This window comes from Apteryx mantelli, chromosome 19 (genome assembly GCF_036417845.1).
Source record: "Apteryx mantelli isolate bAptMan1 chromosome 19, bAptMan1.hap1, whole genome shotgun sequence".
NCBI classification, from domain to species: domain Eukaryota; kingdom Metazoa; phylum Chordata; class Aves; order Apterygiformes; family Apterygidae; genus Apteryx; species Apteryx mantelli.
In genome coordinates, this window is record NC_089996.1 from 12,976,171 (window position 1) to 12,992,534 (window position 16,364).

At 44.0% G+C, this 16,364-nt stretch overlaps 1 protein-coding gene across 2 annotated transcripts; it reads right to left on the reverse strand.

Moving 5' to 3' along the window:
• Positions 1–36: 36 nt before the first annotated feature.
• Positions 37–15,739, reverse strand: CRLF3 (cytokine receptor like factor 3). 2 transcript variants are annotated; one of them, XM_067308505.1, is made up of 8 exons: positions 15,575–15,739; positions 13,151–13,358; positions 11,052–11,139; positions 10,409–10,586; positions 8,925–9,147; positions 7,793–7,925; positions 3,462–3,574; positions 37–3,198 (listed from the first exon to the last, which is right to left on the reverse strand). In XM_067308505.1, the coding sequence occupies exons 1-8, from the start codon at positions 15,695–15,697 to the stop codon at positions 2,945–2,947; spliced, it is 1,320 nt and encodes a 439-aa protein (XP_067164606.1). In that variant the 5' UTR covers positions 15,698–15,739; the 3' UTR covers positions 37–2,944. The 2 variants fall into 2 exon arrangements, with proteins under 2 accessions (XP_067164606.1, XP_013808512.1); XM_013953058.2 differs by lacking the exon at positions 15,575–15,739 and adding an exon at positions 13,911–13,970.
• Between the last annotated feature and the right edge of the window lie 625 nt (positions 15,740–16,364).

The following is a 16,364-nucleotide window of genomic DNA, read 5'->3' on the forward strand; positions in this document are numbered from 1 at the left end:
GTACCCCTGATTAACAATTTACTAAAACATACACAGTTGAGGGATAAAACTTTATTTAAAAAATTCAAATATCACTTGACACATGTCTCAGTTGAGGTAAGTGAATGTACTAGCTTCAGAAAACAACTTTCAGGATTTCATAAGCGGTTAACACTCTTGCTTGCAAGGCTCCAATAGCTAGAGGTGAAAGACTGTAAAGGAAGTGTCAAGTCTTTTATCTATCTAAACTCTGTTCTGGAGTAACAGAATTTCAACCGTTTTAATCCAAGCCTCTTCAGCTTTTTTAGATACCTATTACTCAGGTCTCTTACCCTGAGATTCTTTACCCCTCCCACATTTAAAAGGTGCAGCTCTAAGAGGCAGCTGAACAGTACCTAATTTGTATTTCAGGCAGCTAGTCTTATACTCAGTTTAAAAAATAAGAAAATGGGCAAGCTGGCCCTGTTCTAGATCCAGCTAAAGACTTAAGTCAGAAAAGCTTATTTAGTCTATTGTCATCCCCAGCTCCTGGGAGGAGCTAGAGGGGCCTCCTGTACTAGCCCTTCACAGTCATCTAAGCTGCTCTGTGTGTGTATTCTGAACAAACTGGCAAGGTAGGAGCATCCAGAAGTACCTGAACTGAAGATTCACGCTTCACGTTCTAATATGCTGGTGAAATCCCCCAGAGCAGTAGTCTGACTAGTCACTAGTCTGACTAGCCCCTCCAAAAGCAGATGAAAAGGTACCTGACCCTTTGGTGCCTCAAAAGTGTAGATATTTGCTAATTTAGCTTCCATACAGTGAAAATACTAAGTTACAACTAGTACCTGACACCTGAAGTCTTAGTAGTAAAATAAATCTTGCTCTGCTCAGTAGTGGTGACAGTCAGCTGCTAGCTACAATGCCAGCCTGACCATCTCTGAACAGGACTGATGCTGTTTGACCACCTACTGCGCTTTCTTGCTATAGCAAAGGATTTGGGATGCAGCGCATTATTGAAAATGCTCTTTGCAGGCTCATTGAGAGAGGGAGCCCCAGAAGTATAGGATAAGCTAGTATCCTCTGACTCCCTAACAGTGAAATAGTTAAGCTTGAGGAGCTGAGAATACAGCAGGCTTTTTCTTTGCTAACACTGGCTAATCTTACCTGCAGGTGTCCAGTCGTCTTCACTTTGTATTTTATAGCAAATTCCAATTTAACTGCCAGATACATGCTCTTTGCATACATCCAAATCTACTCTCTTTTTCCCTTGTAAAGGGCATAAATACTAGCCTCTACTCTCTTGAAATTCACATACCCCTACTACAGATGTCTAGGGGAAAAAGAGAGGTAGGATGACTAATCTTTTTGTACTGATAATTTGAGTATGGGGGATGTTAATCCACTTAAGGTTTTTTTTATGCTAGCACAGAGGGCTAATGCAGCATGTTAACACTGAAGGAAGAGGGTAGGATGATTGTCTAGGTCTTATAAAAATACTGCTACTCTAACATGCTAAAATATATATTTTTTTTATCAAACTTGAGGTAAAAAGGCCTCTCTTAAAGCCCTCAGCATTTCTTTAAAATATTCTTTAAATGCAGTAGTATTGCAAATTAATCTTTTGACCAGGAATAGGACTCTATTTGACAAGTGCATTATTCTAAATCTCATTTGCTATTAAGGCAATACTGGTAACATTATGTAACTTATTTTAAAAGTTGACTAATTCACATGAAATTCTTAGCCCATGCTACTAGATGGGGGACACAGCTAAATTAGCACTATCATCTACTCTGTTTTGAATGGGCTAAGTCTGTGCCAGCAGGGTCTGTCTTAAGCCTGTAAACATCGCCCATCTCCATTAACTCCCGACCTGGATCCCTAGCCATGGTCCCAGCTGGCTCTGGACGTGTGCTACTGCTCGCAGCCCAGGCTGTCCCGGCACTTGGCACGTCAAACTGCACTTGAACGCAAGGTGTTTGCTGGTATCTACCCTGCACATGCTGTTCAGGATTTCCAGGAGCTGCCCATTTCGCTTGTCTCTGTTGATGGGCAGTAGAAAGCAAAGCAGTCACCCCCCAGTCTTACAAGGGCTCTGTGAGGAATCGTGGCTGCCACCTGCACGTCATGCCTAAACAGTAAAGCAGCAAGGCCTGCTCCGATCTAGCCAGCAAAGCAAAGCGGAGCTGGGGGAGGCATTTCAGAGCGGCTGGGGTAACCATCCTGCCCTAGGCATTGGTCTAGTTTGTCAGACAAGTGTCAGCATTAAAGCAAGCATTGCCATGCAACTACTCTAGAAAATATATTTCAAGTGACAACACAGAAAACACTTCAAGAAACATCTGAAAATAAGGCACTTGCATAACAGTGAGACATTTAACAGACTGGCTACATATTTAAACAGACACTTTGGCTCAGACATCCTTGTTCTGGGGGAATGAACAGTACCGTGCATGGAAGAAATTGCTGTTGCATGCAGAACCCACTATCTGTTCAGATTAAGGCAGCATTGTGTACAAGGAAGCATGGCAGAACATCACCGCGCTAAATACTTTGCTCTTTTTATGAGTGGTATAAATAAGACTTTGGTCCATTAACTCCAACCCCCCAAAAGTTACAGGCTTATTTCACAGAACAGCAGCATTAAGCAAAGTTAATTCCACACAAGCGTACCCTGAGACTAGAGTACAATGAAATACTGACAAAAATCAAGTCTAGAAAAAACAGTAAAAAGTCTTTATGGACTGTTTAAATTAATTTGCCTAAGCAAATGCCTGTTGAACTTTTTCCAGAGTAACAGATCAAATGTTTCACAATTATTATTTTTTTAAATGAATCCAGCAGAAAGTACAATATAGTGGAGTTCAAGTAATATAAAGACAGGTTTTTGTTAGCAGATTGTTGATATCAAACAGCTGGAAACCCAGATTTTTAATATTACATTTTATACCAAGAACAAGAATCCCTTCACTTGCTTGAGCTGCTAGAACACCAAGACCTTCCAGCCTGGGTATGAGAACGAACATCCAAAATACAAAGAACCACAGCACTGATCAAGTACCCAGTCAAAGACCACTTCCCTGTTGTTAGAGCTAATGGTTACTCTAAGCTTGGAGTTTCCTCCCTCGTTGCTGGAAGGCCCTAACTGCACAGCCTCCATGTCAAATGTCACAGTCGATCCAGAAGTGACAGCAGGCAGTTGGTTTGTCATCTCTTTCCCATTTACAAATACTGCCCCTGAAACAGCCAAGACACCAAACGTTATTTCTCGCTTTCAGCACGGACCAGCAGGTGCAGCACTACGTCTCCCCGTTGCTGCAAGTTACAATGCTGCAAGCAGCAAAAGGAGACTCGTGATCCTACCAAACATTTTAACTGCACAAGTGGAACGTACACAAATGCGGTTAAAGTTACATGCATGTTACCCAGGACGAGGGCTAAAGAAAAAGGGCTTTTGGAAAAAGGGAATTATGCTCTTCAATTATGTGATTCAAACTCACCGTTTGTGCTAATGCACACAGCTTTATCCCGCTGCAAAGAATCATAGCCGTTCTGCTGCTCCACGCACACCCCTAGGCTGTCTCGTCTGTCTGGCTGACCCACGGTTTCAATTCTACCAAGCAAAAAGTGAAGACAAACCCTGAAGCTTTAAATCAAAACACACAGTGACATCCAGACTAAGACCCTGTCATACCAGACCTCTGTATTGCTGCCCCAGGGTTTTCAACAAAGTCACCCAGCCTTTGGGGGAGATCTCTGTCGAGTGACCAAAGGTCCTACCAGCCCGTCCAACAGCTCCACTGAGCAATGCTGTAACCACTAATCTGTACAAAAGGTGAACCTGCTGCTTTCAAATTTTCATAGCCATTTAATAAAATTGTCTGCTATTACAGCTTATGAGTCTTTTGAAATGATTTCCAGTTGCCTGAAATACGTCTTAAGAATCAACTAATATGCACAAACTACAATCTATAGTCATCTATAACAGACTACTGGTCAACAGCACATTTTATGGCAAGACAACTGTAGTTTGAGCAAGTATTTATTAAGTATTCACATGCTCAAAGGCAGCCTGTTATTACAGCAACTTTTTTGTTTTCTCTGTAATTCTGCTACATAAAGGTGATTTGGGGGAAAAGGCTGAGGGTTTTTATTTTGTTTTAATAAATCTGCTTTGTGCAAATGGATATTAAAACCCATGCCTAGAAGAGCATTTACAAGCCTGGCTTCTGCTCAGCTGCAGTTAAGATTTTGGTCCCAAGGAAGAACAGTGACAGTGACACATCTCCAAAGAACGAGGAAACAAACCCAGCAAGTGCCCGGGGATGCAGCTCCCCGCAGGCCCCAGCAGCCGAGTGAAGCTGCACGGTTTGTGCACTGCTACATCCAAGTCCTTCCTCTTTTATTGCCATTTCTCAAAGGTGCTAAATCATACTTTCAGGAGAGCCTGGATGACATGGGAAACTCGGTTTCACTAACAGACCAACTCAGCTGGCCACCAGTGATGCTTCAGAAAGCAAAACTGGTTATTTTCATTACAGCATAAGAGAAAAAGCAGCGCTGACACTGAGTTGTTGCCAAGCAACAGGAAAACTTAAGCAAAAGCTTTAAGAACTGGAAATTAAATTGAGCAGCAGACTGGCACACAATGGGTAAATTCTTTCAAGACAAACAGGGAAGATCAAACTGGAACCATGTTTTACTTTTGCGCTCCATTACGTTTTTCAGTCCCCCGGGAAACATCATTAAGATAGCAAGAGCCTTGTGTTGTAAAGCAAAGCAAAAAAAAAAACAAGAAAAAGTTAAAACATCCAACAAGCTTTTAATGTGGAAGCGATCCACAAGGTTTTCCCAAAACAACTTTAAACGAGATTTACAATTCATTTTGGTACTATATTCTAGTTTTTAAACTCAGTCACTAGTAAAGTCTTACAAACAGCTATTATCTGTAAAGTTGAGAGGTAAAGCCTTTGTACATAAGGTAACTAATTAATTCCATCCCCAGTTAAGGGAGCCTTTCATCAGTTTTAGATTGGAAATAAATGCTTGTACAGACACAAGAATGACAAAAGAATACATAATTGAAAATCCATCGAAGTGTAGGAATTTTATCATTTTGATTTGTACCCATGCTTACTTGCTCATTTATATAGACCCTATTTTTGCAGAACACTGTCAAAGTAACCTGGACCAGCAGCAGTTTGAAGAAACAACTATCACACGAGCAACAGGACAGAAAAACCTCTGAGGTAGGAGCAACAGCACACCCAGAGGGGAAGTGTTTACGCAGGAGTCAGTCCAACACCCCCTAAATTTATTAGGTTCAGCTCTCTGTGGTAGCAACACTGAATCCAGGCTGTAGCCACATTCTGCACCATGCACTTCTGTATCCATCATACCCAGGCTTTCCAGTGGCAGGGTTACCCGCTCTCCCTCTCTACACTGCTTTACTTCGCAGAGAGCAGTTTGGGCTGTACACGAATACACAGGAAGTGGGAAAAGCCAAAACTTCCTTATGCCATAAGGAAGACACTCAAAGTAAGTGCCCAAGACAATGGCCAACCTGTAATTCTCCTGTGGCTTCCCTCTTCCTGCATGCATGGGGAAGAGGGCCAGGATCTGGCTTAGGTCACCATTCCTTTCCTTACTAGATTTTGTTTTTTCAGCAATTAATAACCAGCCCAAGGCAAAGAGCCCAAGATGAGGGAACAGTACAGAGCATCACTGTAAAGTTTCCTAAGCTTTGCTTTACTAGACTGATACTTGCTACCACGTTAACAACTTTATTTTCCAGCCCCTATGATCCCTGGGGCTATTTTTTAAAAGCCTACAGAATACGTGGTAGGAACAATACTTAAGAGAACACAGTTCACTCCCTTCTCACTACTTCCAGTGCTGCAGAGCAAAACCTTGTGCCCCGTCACTGCAGTATATGGACCCTGAACCAGTTCACCCGCCACCAGTTTCCATTTGTCTTAGAGCACAGAGAAGTAAATCTATGGGCAATCACATACACTTCATTTCTGAATAGCTGTCAGTAGAGTTGGGGCAAGGGCACAAAGTCCGTGCGATCTCTGCGTAGCGTCTGCTGGACGATCTCAAATCACTAGCCTGGCCAGACTGACTGCGGCTCCCTGCTGCAAGCAGAAACTTTAGAGACAGCCGTGGAGCTGGTCACCGCGCAGAAATATTCCCTCTCCTAAATGCAGCTCCCTGGAGGCTGCAAGGAAATAGAACAAGTCTTGACCTAGAGTAACGATGTTATTCTCCAACGTGCCCAAGTGCCTTGCCTCAGAGGATATCTGAAGCAGTCTACCTTTAAAAAGCAGATACAAAGCATTGCCTTTATCACAGCTTCACTTTTCAGTGACCAGGCATGCCGGTGTCCTGAATGCACAAGAAGATTACAAAGCTGCTTCACAAACATCTGTAACATGAACCTTGCTCACATTCGCTCCACAGGCCACTTATCCCCTTGTGAACATACTTCAGTTTCAACAGATGGAAAAAGCCAAACACCAAATACCACATCTCACTGTTCAGCGAAGTCTCGCACACGCTTTGAAACAGAAAGCTACTCTCAGGCCTGGGAAGAGGAACACAACCTATTTTTGAGGTTGTCTTCAATCTTAAAATTCATCTCATTACATCTCTTGCAGACGTATGCTTGTTAGAGCTCTGCCATGCTGAAACAATCTCCTCTTGGAGAGGAGTCCACATTACCAAACTGTAAAGCAGAAGATTTTCATGTGTTACTAATAAAAGAAAATAAAAGACATTGGCATGAAACAGAACCAAGGGAAACCTCAAAGTTCTGCCTTTAATTGCACAGGCACTTCTGAGCCAAGAGATATTAAATCTAACAACAGATTTCAAATAGAAGCTTTGAATCCTTTTATCCCATCTCAGACAAGGCAGCTGAATACATCCTTATATTACAACCATCTAAAGTCAAGATAATTCATTATCAGGAAGGCAGAAATGAAACACTATGGAATAAATTATGAAAATACCATAAACAAGCCTCTTAAGTTGCCTTTGAGGATTGCCTACTGTACAGCAAGAACAGTTTTATTTAACCAGAGAAAGATGGAACAGAGCTTCAAAGTCTTTGAGGTCTGTAATTACAACTGACATATCCACAAGGAAGTTCCTCTTACCCAGTTAAGCTGCAGCATCTCAGGGAGCAGCAAAGATGCCAAGGCTTTTAATCTCATTTTGTGTCAAATTAAAAGCTTGCATTTCACAAGATACCTTCTCCCCTCAAGAGTTTCTAATGCCAGCTGCAAACAGCAGCGTGATCAGCACGCCAATTATCTCAGAGGTTAGCGACACCAGTGCCAGACTGTCATCCTTATCTGTGCCAACAAAACATGTCTCCAAGGATGCAAAGCAGGTGGATAGTCAGGGAAGGAAAGAACCTGGTGACAGGGCAGCTTACCCAAAGCTGAACAGAATCAATGGAGAACCTCCCCTGACTTCTGATTAGCCAGCAACAGCTGCCACAAAAACTAAGAGGAAACTGAATTCTTTACTGATATGCTCAGCATGGCCTATTTTTTGCCATCCCTCAGGAGTTCTCTCTAGCTTCTGTTCCAGACAGGTGTAGATCCTACAAAAACATCAGATGTTGTCCTAAAGAATGAGGAAGTAGAAGTAAAGATGATAGAAAAGTTCAGACTTCACACAGACATGCTACCTTGACTGGGGCTGTGCTGATGTAAAACACACATCAAGATTAATGTTTGCATACAATTCAAAGATAACAGACTAGAGAAGGAAGCTTAGTTCGCAGCAGATGCACCAGATGAGCAATCCAGAAAGTACTTGCCTGAATGTTAATGTCTGCCCACAGAAGTAAGTGGGAGCTTTGGAGTAGAGCACGCCGCATGACTGAGAATCATTTCGAAGCGCTATGTTTCTTCGACTGCTCAAACTGTAGCCCTCCAAACCAGTTGTCCATTCTTCAAAGAAAAATAAAAAGGATGAATATCAACTAGACTAGATACTGTCTGTGCAAAAAATAGTCTGCTGCAAGGTCCACATAAGAGGTTTACCTCTTATGAAGCTTAAGTTATGTAAAGAACAGGGGCTGTCTTCCTCTTCCTCTGATGGAGAGATTTCTTTTTCAAATCATTTACAATTACAAAAAATATTTCCCGGCTTGTAGGGTTCACCAGAAGTTCACTCTTTGCTGCGATCCCTGTGAAGTCACTTTGTAGGCAAAGGAAAACCTTTGTGACCCACTGCCTTTAAAAACTTGAAACTGAAGATAAAACTGAAGTTTTCTGTCTCCAGCCAAAATAAGAACTAGTTTTACAGATGGATTATAAACTTGTTATGTGAATGCTGGAGTAGGGGTGGGAGACAAGGGGGAAAAAAAAAAAAATCATTTCTGGCCTGTAAGCACTGGCTAAGTCTGCCTGCTTTTTCATCAATCTCTTACTATTGAGCTCATTTCTCAGAAGAAGGCAACACCCTCCTACCTAAAGGAGGACAAAGTCCTCAAGCTAACGCAGGAACCAGACAAAAGCTGAAATAGCTCAGATTCTCTGCATCTCTTCGCACTCAGTGCTCAAATGAGCTGCAGAGAAAAAGAGCTTCCCCCACCTCAGTAATAAGTCTGAACACAGCCGACATTTATTTCATAAAATATGAATCATAAAAATGGTGAACAATAAAGTTTCACACCGACACTTTCCAAGCCCAGACATGGAGCTATCTGATGGAAATGCTCACTAACCATCACTCATACCACAAAGCTGAAATCCAAATTAAGCAAAGAATAAACTCTAGTACAGAAGACTAGATAATGCATCATGCATTACACGCATACATTGCAGGTCAGGAAACCCCACCATCAGACAAAAACAAGCTCCATAAATCATTCAACTATAAACCCTCAGGAGTCCTGCACAGATGACATGGACCTAAGATGAAGATAAATAGCAGTGAAACAGTACCATGGGGAACTAGTGTGGTATGGCCGATCTGAGGAACACTCCATGGACTCCACTCTTGCCGCCCATCTCCTCGGGCACAGACTCTGAACTGGTAATCAACATTAGGATCAATATGCAGTACTATGAACTCCGTCTCTGAGCCGACATATACGTCCTCAAAGTGATTGGCAGTGCTCTTACGATATTGCAGTCTGTAATCTTGTGGGATAAAGTCATCATCCACCTAGAGAAACATTTATTACATTAATGAGGGACCCTGCTCTTTTTTTCCCCCTTCCACCTCTGAAACAGGACATGTTAGGATAGTATTGCAGGCTGTCATCAAAGGCGAATCAGAGTCACAAAGTATTTAAGGACAGAAAACACATTCCAGAAAATAAAATCAGAGTTTGAACCAACTAATACAAAAGGAAGTATAAGAATGATTTGACCACAGTTTAACAGTATCTGTAGGAGAAGAGACATTTAACAAAAGGCTTTTCAATCTAGCAAACAAAGATGTAACATGATCCAGCAGCCAAAAGCTAAGACAAATTTGGAAAAGCAATTCAGTGCTGATTTTTAACATCAAAGGGAGTTTGCTATTATCCTTCTTAAATTGTTCTAGAGGATGATTTCTCATTCTCTAAGTCAAAAGACATAGGGTTGGGGGGGGTTCTTTTTTGGGGGGGGGGAAGGCTCTACTATCATTCAAACATGATCAAACTCAGGAAAATCCTTGGTAGCACAGGCAGTCAGATTAGATGCCACTCTTGTGCCTATGGTTTTAGAATTTGAATCCACATCCTTTGCAAGGTAAGGTGACCAATGGCTGGCTGTTGCTAGAACAACAAAAGTTGGTTTCACGCTGCCAAGTAATACAGAACTGTCCAACAATGACTAAACCACATCAGAACACAGCAGTGATTTATTCAATAAAAATATTTCTTGAATATCGAAGAGAAAGATTACTTGAGTATCTAATGCCAATATTAGAATATTTTCTCTTCGCATCCGCTGCATCTCCCTAAGAACGCAAACATGTTTAGATACAAGATCATAACAAAACTGGTTCAGCCTCCTCTGAATGAAAATACCAGCTCTTCTAAAGTGTCTTCAAAGGGGGGACAAAAACCTCACACCAGCAATGAGGTTCAGTCTCAATGAGAGCATCCAGCTATTGTTGCCACACAGATGAACTACATAGTTCCACAGCACGAATGGCTACGTGTGAATCACGTCCATCAGAAAGAGACACCAGGATTTCTTGATGCCATTGTACAAACAGCAGTCATGGACCACAGATATAATACTCTATTATTTATTTGTTTAGTGGCTATAGTATCTGAAGGCAGCATTCCTTGCTTGTCCAATAGCTTCTCACTACACACAGGAGTGGACTATTCCTTTGAAAGCAGTAGAAAATTTAGAAAGAAAGTGGCATTTTCTGTTTCTTTCAAGAAAAGACAAGTTTGAATTATTTTCTCCCACGATATTCTACCTACCTTACACCATCGGACTAATATACCTCCAGGCTTCTCAATGAATTCCTCTAACTGTACAGGTGGGTGAGACGCTACAGTCCCATGTCTGAATATTTGATTTTTCAATATAGTAAGAAGGCAGTCATCCAACTGGGCAGATAAACAAGGCACATCGACCAAGGAGGGCACTTCTGGTAAGCTGAGAAAGGAAAGTTTGCCACAATGAATGGAGACAGCTTCCACAAATTCATGCGTCATCCCTACAATTGAATCTATATAGACTTTGTGAGGAAAGAACAGCCGTGGAAATTGGCATGTGCATTTCAAACTTAAAAGACTCAGAAAACATCCAGTGTTTCAGTCCTAACCAGACTGTCTGTTTCTCAGGAAATACTCTGAAATACAGGCTGATCCATAGGGAGTGGTTTCATCATTCACAAATAAACAGCCTATATTTCTACAGAATATATGCCGGCTGAAGACTACTCTATCTGTGACTGCTAACTCAGTGAAAGTCTATGAAATAAACAGGACAGCAACACCTCAAATGAAACTTATATGGCAAAGCAGTGGAGGGCTTTAATTTCAAAGGGAAAAAGATCTTCTATAAAGGAACAGCACATGTGCTGCTGCCCCCGATCACTTCAGTGCGTCAATATCTTACCTATCTAGCTGAATATGTAAAGCTTTTTTTGTAAAGCTGCATAGTTTCTCATTCTCTTGTCCCACGTCTCCATGGACTGCACTCTCTCCTGGAATCAAATGGTAAAAATATTCCCAATGAGAAAATGTCCAAGACAGGCATTCTTCACTTCAAAGAATAACCAGTTCTGACACGAACAACCAATTAAACACGCAGCATTCTCAGCACTTTTGCTAGACCTCTTCGCTAGAGAACAAAATTATAGTTAATAATATAAAGCCTATCTAGCAACTTTTGAAGCTCTCAAAGCTTTCTGTAGACACACCCATAACAGATGTAATAATTTGCCTCAGGTATCAAACAGTAGCAGAACTGGGGGCAGATGCCAGGAATCAGGATTCTTAATCCTTTCCTCCATCTGCTTTAAAGGAAGGAAAAAAAAGCAAAGCACCTTCACTGAATAAAATATCAAAAAGCTGAAACTTAAAAAACAAAAAATAACTTCCACCACTGTTCTGCTTACTACAATCTAGATAATCACTATTGTCATAATGTATGAAATAACCTGTACATTAAAGTGTGGAGATAAACAGAAATCTTTTCATAAGCTTTCCATATAAAGTAGCGGCTCACACTTCAGCTGACAGAGACGTATGCTCCATCTCCTATCTAATGACTTGATGGTAATTTACAACATAAGCAAGCTCAGTGCATTTTCAAATGGAGGATTACAAATCTCTAATGAAAAACATACGTCATAATTGGCAGCAAGAGAGTTAATAAGCACGGAGGCTTAACTCCTTTCTGACTCAGATGTAATCTCTCCGCTCACTTTAACGACATGACTTAGCAACGCTTGTATTGCTACAGAGAGAACTGTGACCCATGGGATAGGAAGGGCACAGCTGGCCAGCGTCTCACAAGAGCTAACAGAAACTTGTATAAAACGTAAGCAATCTTTGTCACCACCTTGTGATTCAGTAACCCTGTATGTAAAATGGATGCAAGGTTACTACCAGCTGTCTCAGAGGCTGCAGTATTAGCAAGAAACCAACAGTTTAATTCTTAAATATTGTCGCTTCCAAGCCAGCGTGTTCTTTAAGCGTTAAGCTCACATCTGAGCGCAAGCTGGTAGATTTCCTACTCATGGGAGACGACTCAATGCACTTTAGCTCACCAAACTGAGATCGTGTTGAAAGAAAGTTAAAGTTGAGACATGAGAACAATGCAAGGAAACTGCCAACATACTCATGGCTCAGACATGCTCCCAGTAGGTTCTCCAATGTGGGGAAACAGTCAAGAGTGACATTCCTTTCTGGCTAGGTATTAGCAGCAGTAGGGCACATTCTGCCCTTTAGAGTAATCTTTCACATGTCTATTTTTATCTGCCTCATCCTCAAATCTTTTGGAGGAACCTTATTCCATACAGAGGCACACATATTTCTCATGTTCTCCACTTAACAGAAAAAATAATTCTTTTACTTCAGTTGCTATTCCATAAGCTATAAATAACTTCCTTCCAGTCACAAATGTTAGAACAAACATTCACTCACTCAGTTTGAGCAGTAACTCACTTTCCAAGATTAAATAAATTCAAATTTTAACTAATTTTATCGTGGTAATGAGAACTATTGGTCCACAGCAGATGAAGTTCATCCTTGCAGAGGACTGACATAAGATTTATTCACCACTGTAATTCTGCTGCACTCAGTTGCTAACTTAACAAAAAAAATCTTTGTTGGTCTTACTATTATGGTACCCCATTTACATTTTATTTTAAAGCAGCCTGACATAAAAGCAGCCTCTTTCTAGTGTCCTGGGGTGTAGGACAACTCTGCAGTAAGATACACTTCTGAAAGTAGATGCTCTCCGTCTTTAAGAGTAGCTATGCTAACAAAGCTACAATTAACCCTAGGTTTGCAGTGAAACATTAAAATACGTGTTTGTAGGAGATAATATTGATTGTCTTTTTCCTACATGTACCCACCTGTAATCTCTTCCTAACAGTTGATATGGCCCCAAATGAGCCAAATATACAGATCATAACAGGAAGATTCCAGTCTTCAAGAGAAGACATACCAGAAGGTAAAGCTAAGACTTAATTCCAGGTCCTGCCTTACCTTCGCGGAGCAGGTCATCAGCTGTACTGACTCCATGCTCTATTAGTTTCTGGCATTCATCCAATGGTTTGATGCTCTCTTGTTCTATAGTATCTACCTCCTGCAGCAGTGACATCAGTCGCTCATCCAACAGCTTCTTTAGGGTCCCTTTTAAATCATTAAAATGTTGCTCAAGTACATCTCTGGTCAATGTTGCACTCTCTCTAATCTAAATTGAGGTAACAAGAAAGAAGGACTCAGGATAAAAATCAAAGATCATGCATATCTTTTAATTTTCTGAACCACCTTATCTGCATCTGCCGGTGAAAAACTGTGTGTGAAGCCAGCTTTAAAAAAAAAAAAAAAAAAAAAAAAAGACCACAGGCAGTTAGCAAATTAATGTAGTCATTTTAGTATATGTGCAGCAGGGAAGGAGGCAAAGAAACTAGCCTGGACAAGGGGAAAGGCATACTGGCTAAGCAAATCAAGATAATGTCTAAGGCTAGAGCTAAATACAAACTGGGTTATTTGTACTTCAATCAAAGATTTTTTCTTCTCAGAAGAATCTGAACATTCTCTTGGTCTTTCCCCCGCCACCTTCACAACTGCTGTAATCCTATTCAGAAACTACTCTGCCATCATATCCAGGTAATCCCCATTGGAAAGAAAAAGTATCAGTCTTCTATCTATATAGAAGCACTTTTCCAGAGCATATCACCACACTTGATTTTTTAAAATCCTACTACAGCTGCTTTCTTTTTAATCTTTTCCAAATAGCCACCTGTGAATTCCTTTGTCTGGGTCTGTGCTCCATGGTTACAGGACAGGGTGAACAGCAGATCTGTTTTGATGCTGGAAGAATGAGATCACAGAAGGTTCTGCAAGTGTTTATTAAAATGTTTGCAAACTTGCTGAATCTGATTTTTAGGAAACAAAATGCATTTGAACACCCTGAACTAATGATCCAAAAGTCAAAAGTAAACATCTCCCTGTGAACAACTTTTCTAAGTTCTGCACACAAGGAAATGCTGCAACATGCATGCTGCCTTACACGTAATTTCTAGATCTTTAGATGTACGGACAACCATCACCGGAAGTTCTCTGGTTAGGTAAAATAAATTTCCTCTTCAAGTAATATTCATGAACCTCTGCAGCTGCCACATAGCTTCATTTCCCTTCTCTTGTTATTTCAATGCTTCAGAAAAAAGGAAGTGTTTAGCTTTGTATAGGGGTGGGGTGGAGGAAGACAGAGAGAACAGTCACTTCTCAAAGCCCCAATACCTCCATTACATGCAGATACAAACTCAGCAAGTCGACCTCAGAGTTACCACCAGCTACGCAACCAGCACTGCGTAAAGGAAATACAAGTCCTTAAACATATAGAGCCGCACAAAGGCTTTCAAAAATCATATCTCATTGGTCCAAAAGAAAAGGATATGACATAGGGACCTAAAGAACTTTCCTATCACATTCGGCCACCAGTCTCCAAACAATAAAGCTTCTGCTACCTGAACTCCAGTCTAAGACACTTGGCATTTCTGGACATTTTGATTCTTTGGGTGCCTGTTGCACTGCAGCTTCTTTGTGGACAAAAAGGTGAGCGGCCCCAGAGTTGGAAAGATGGAGAACAGAAATAAATGCACTCAGGCAGAGAAATTCCCTCAGAGAGGAAAGGGAAAGAAAAGTGAGTCAACTAAGCAGTCACGGCCGCTGCAGTGAGGCAAACCGACTCGCTCTCAGTACATTTCATCAGGCAACGCTGGGATGGCAAGGTCGGACTGCGGGCAGCTACAACTGATGCTTAGAGGGCGTCTTAGAAGAGCAGCCAGTCTTTCAGCGGCTCTCCGCAGCCTCCCTCCCCACATCTGCATAGCTTATCTTGCATCTTCCCTGCAGAGCGGGCGGGTTATTAGCCCCAGTGAAAAACCCCGCTCTGCCTTTAGTGCAGGGCCACAGAAAAACCAGCTAAGCTGGAGCGTGAGCGATACCTGTGCGCGGCACGGGGAGGCCGCGACCCGCAGTTCTCTGCATGCGGACAAGGGGGCTCAGCGCAGCACTCAACCAAAGCCCACTTGCCTGCGCGGGTGTTTCTGTTTAAAGGTGGGGGCAGGGAGACGTGCAGGCCGCTCTCTTTAAAATAAGGCTTAGCACCCCACCTGCTTTAGAGACTTGTTCTTGCCTAGAAAACTTTCCCATCACCTCAGAAAACCAGGTGCAGCTCGAGAACAGGCTCCTTTGACTCGCACCCGCTTCTCCTCCCCCCGACACCGTCTCCATCAGCCCGTTCCCAAAACCTTCCGCCCTCCCTGGCACCCGCAGCACCGGCGTTTTCCGGACAGGGCTGCGCTAGCCCAGCAGCTCAGCGCCCGCCGCCCCCACCAGGACCTGCCGGATCTACCCACACTCCCCCCCCCCCCCGCCGCCGCCGCCGCCCCGCTCCCCCACCTGCTTGCGCGCCTGCTGCAGCCCCCGCAGCCGCTGCTGCAGCTCCCGCCGGTAGCTCCGCGCCGCCTCGATGCTCTCCCGCGCCTCCTGCAAGAGGAGCCGCGCCTCGGCCTCGGCCTCCATGGGCAGCCGCGGCGGCCAGGCCCCGGCGCAGCGCGGCGCAGCGCGGCGCAGCGCGGCGGGCCGGGGCGGGGCGGGGGGCGGGCGCGGCGCCGGGCCTCGCCCCCGCAAGGGCCCCACATCCGGGCGCCGCGCGGGCGGGGCCGCGCTAACGGCCGCGCGCGCGGAGGGAGCCCCGCCAGCCCCGCCCGGTCGCTCGCTCCTCAGCGCCCGCCACCGCCGGGAAGTTTGGCCCCTCTCGGGTCCTGTGCCCCCCCGCTTTCCGCGCCGTGACGTCACGCGCCCCCTCCCCTCTCTTCCTGTCGCGTCGCGAAAACCCAACTGACAGCGGCAGGTCTGGGTGGGGGGGATGCGGGGCGGGGCTCCGGCGCCACGTGACCGGCCCCGCGGGGGAAGGGGGGCGGGCGTCGCCGCGCGCCGGGTCACGTGAGGGCGGAGCGCGGCCGGCCGTTGGCAGGCGCGCGCGGGTCACGTGGGGCGCGGCGGCGCCGCCCCCTTCCGCGCGGAGCTCCGAATCGCGTCCCGCGCGCGCTTTTCTGCCCGCCCGCGCGCCTCGCGCTCGCTCCTGTCAGCGGCCATCGGGCGGCGGCGGCGGCGGCGGCGGCGGCGGCAGCAGCGGCGGGCCCGCTCGCTCGCTCCATGGCGCTAGCGCCCGCCTCCCCCCGCGGCT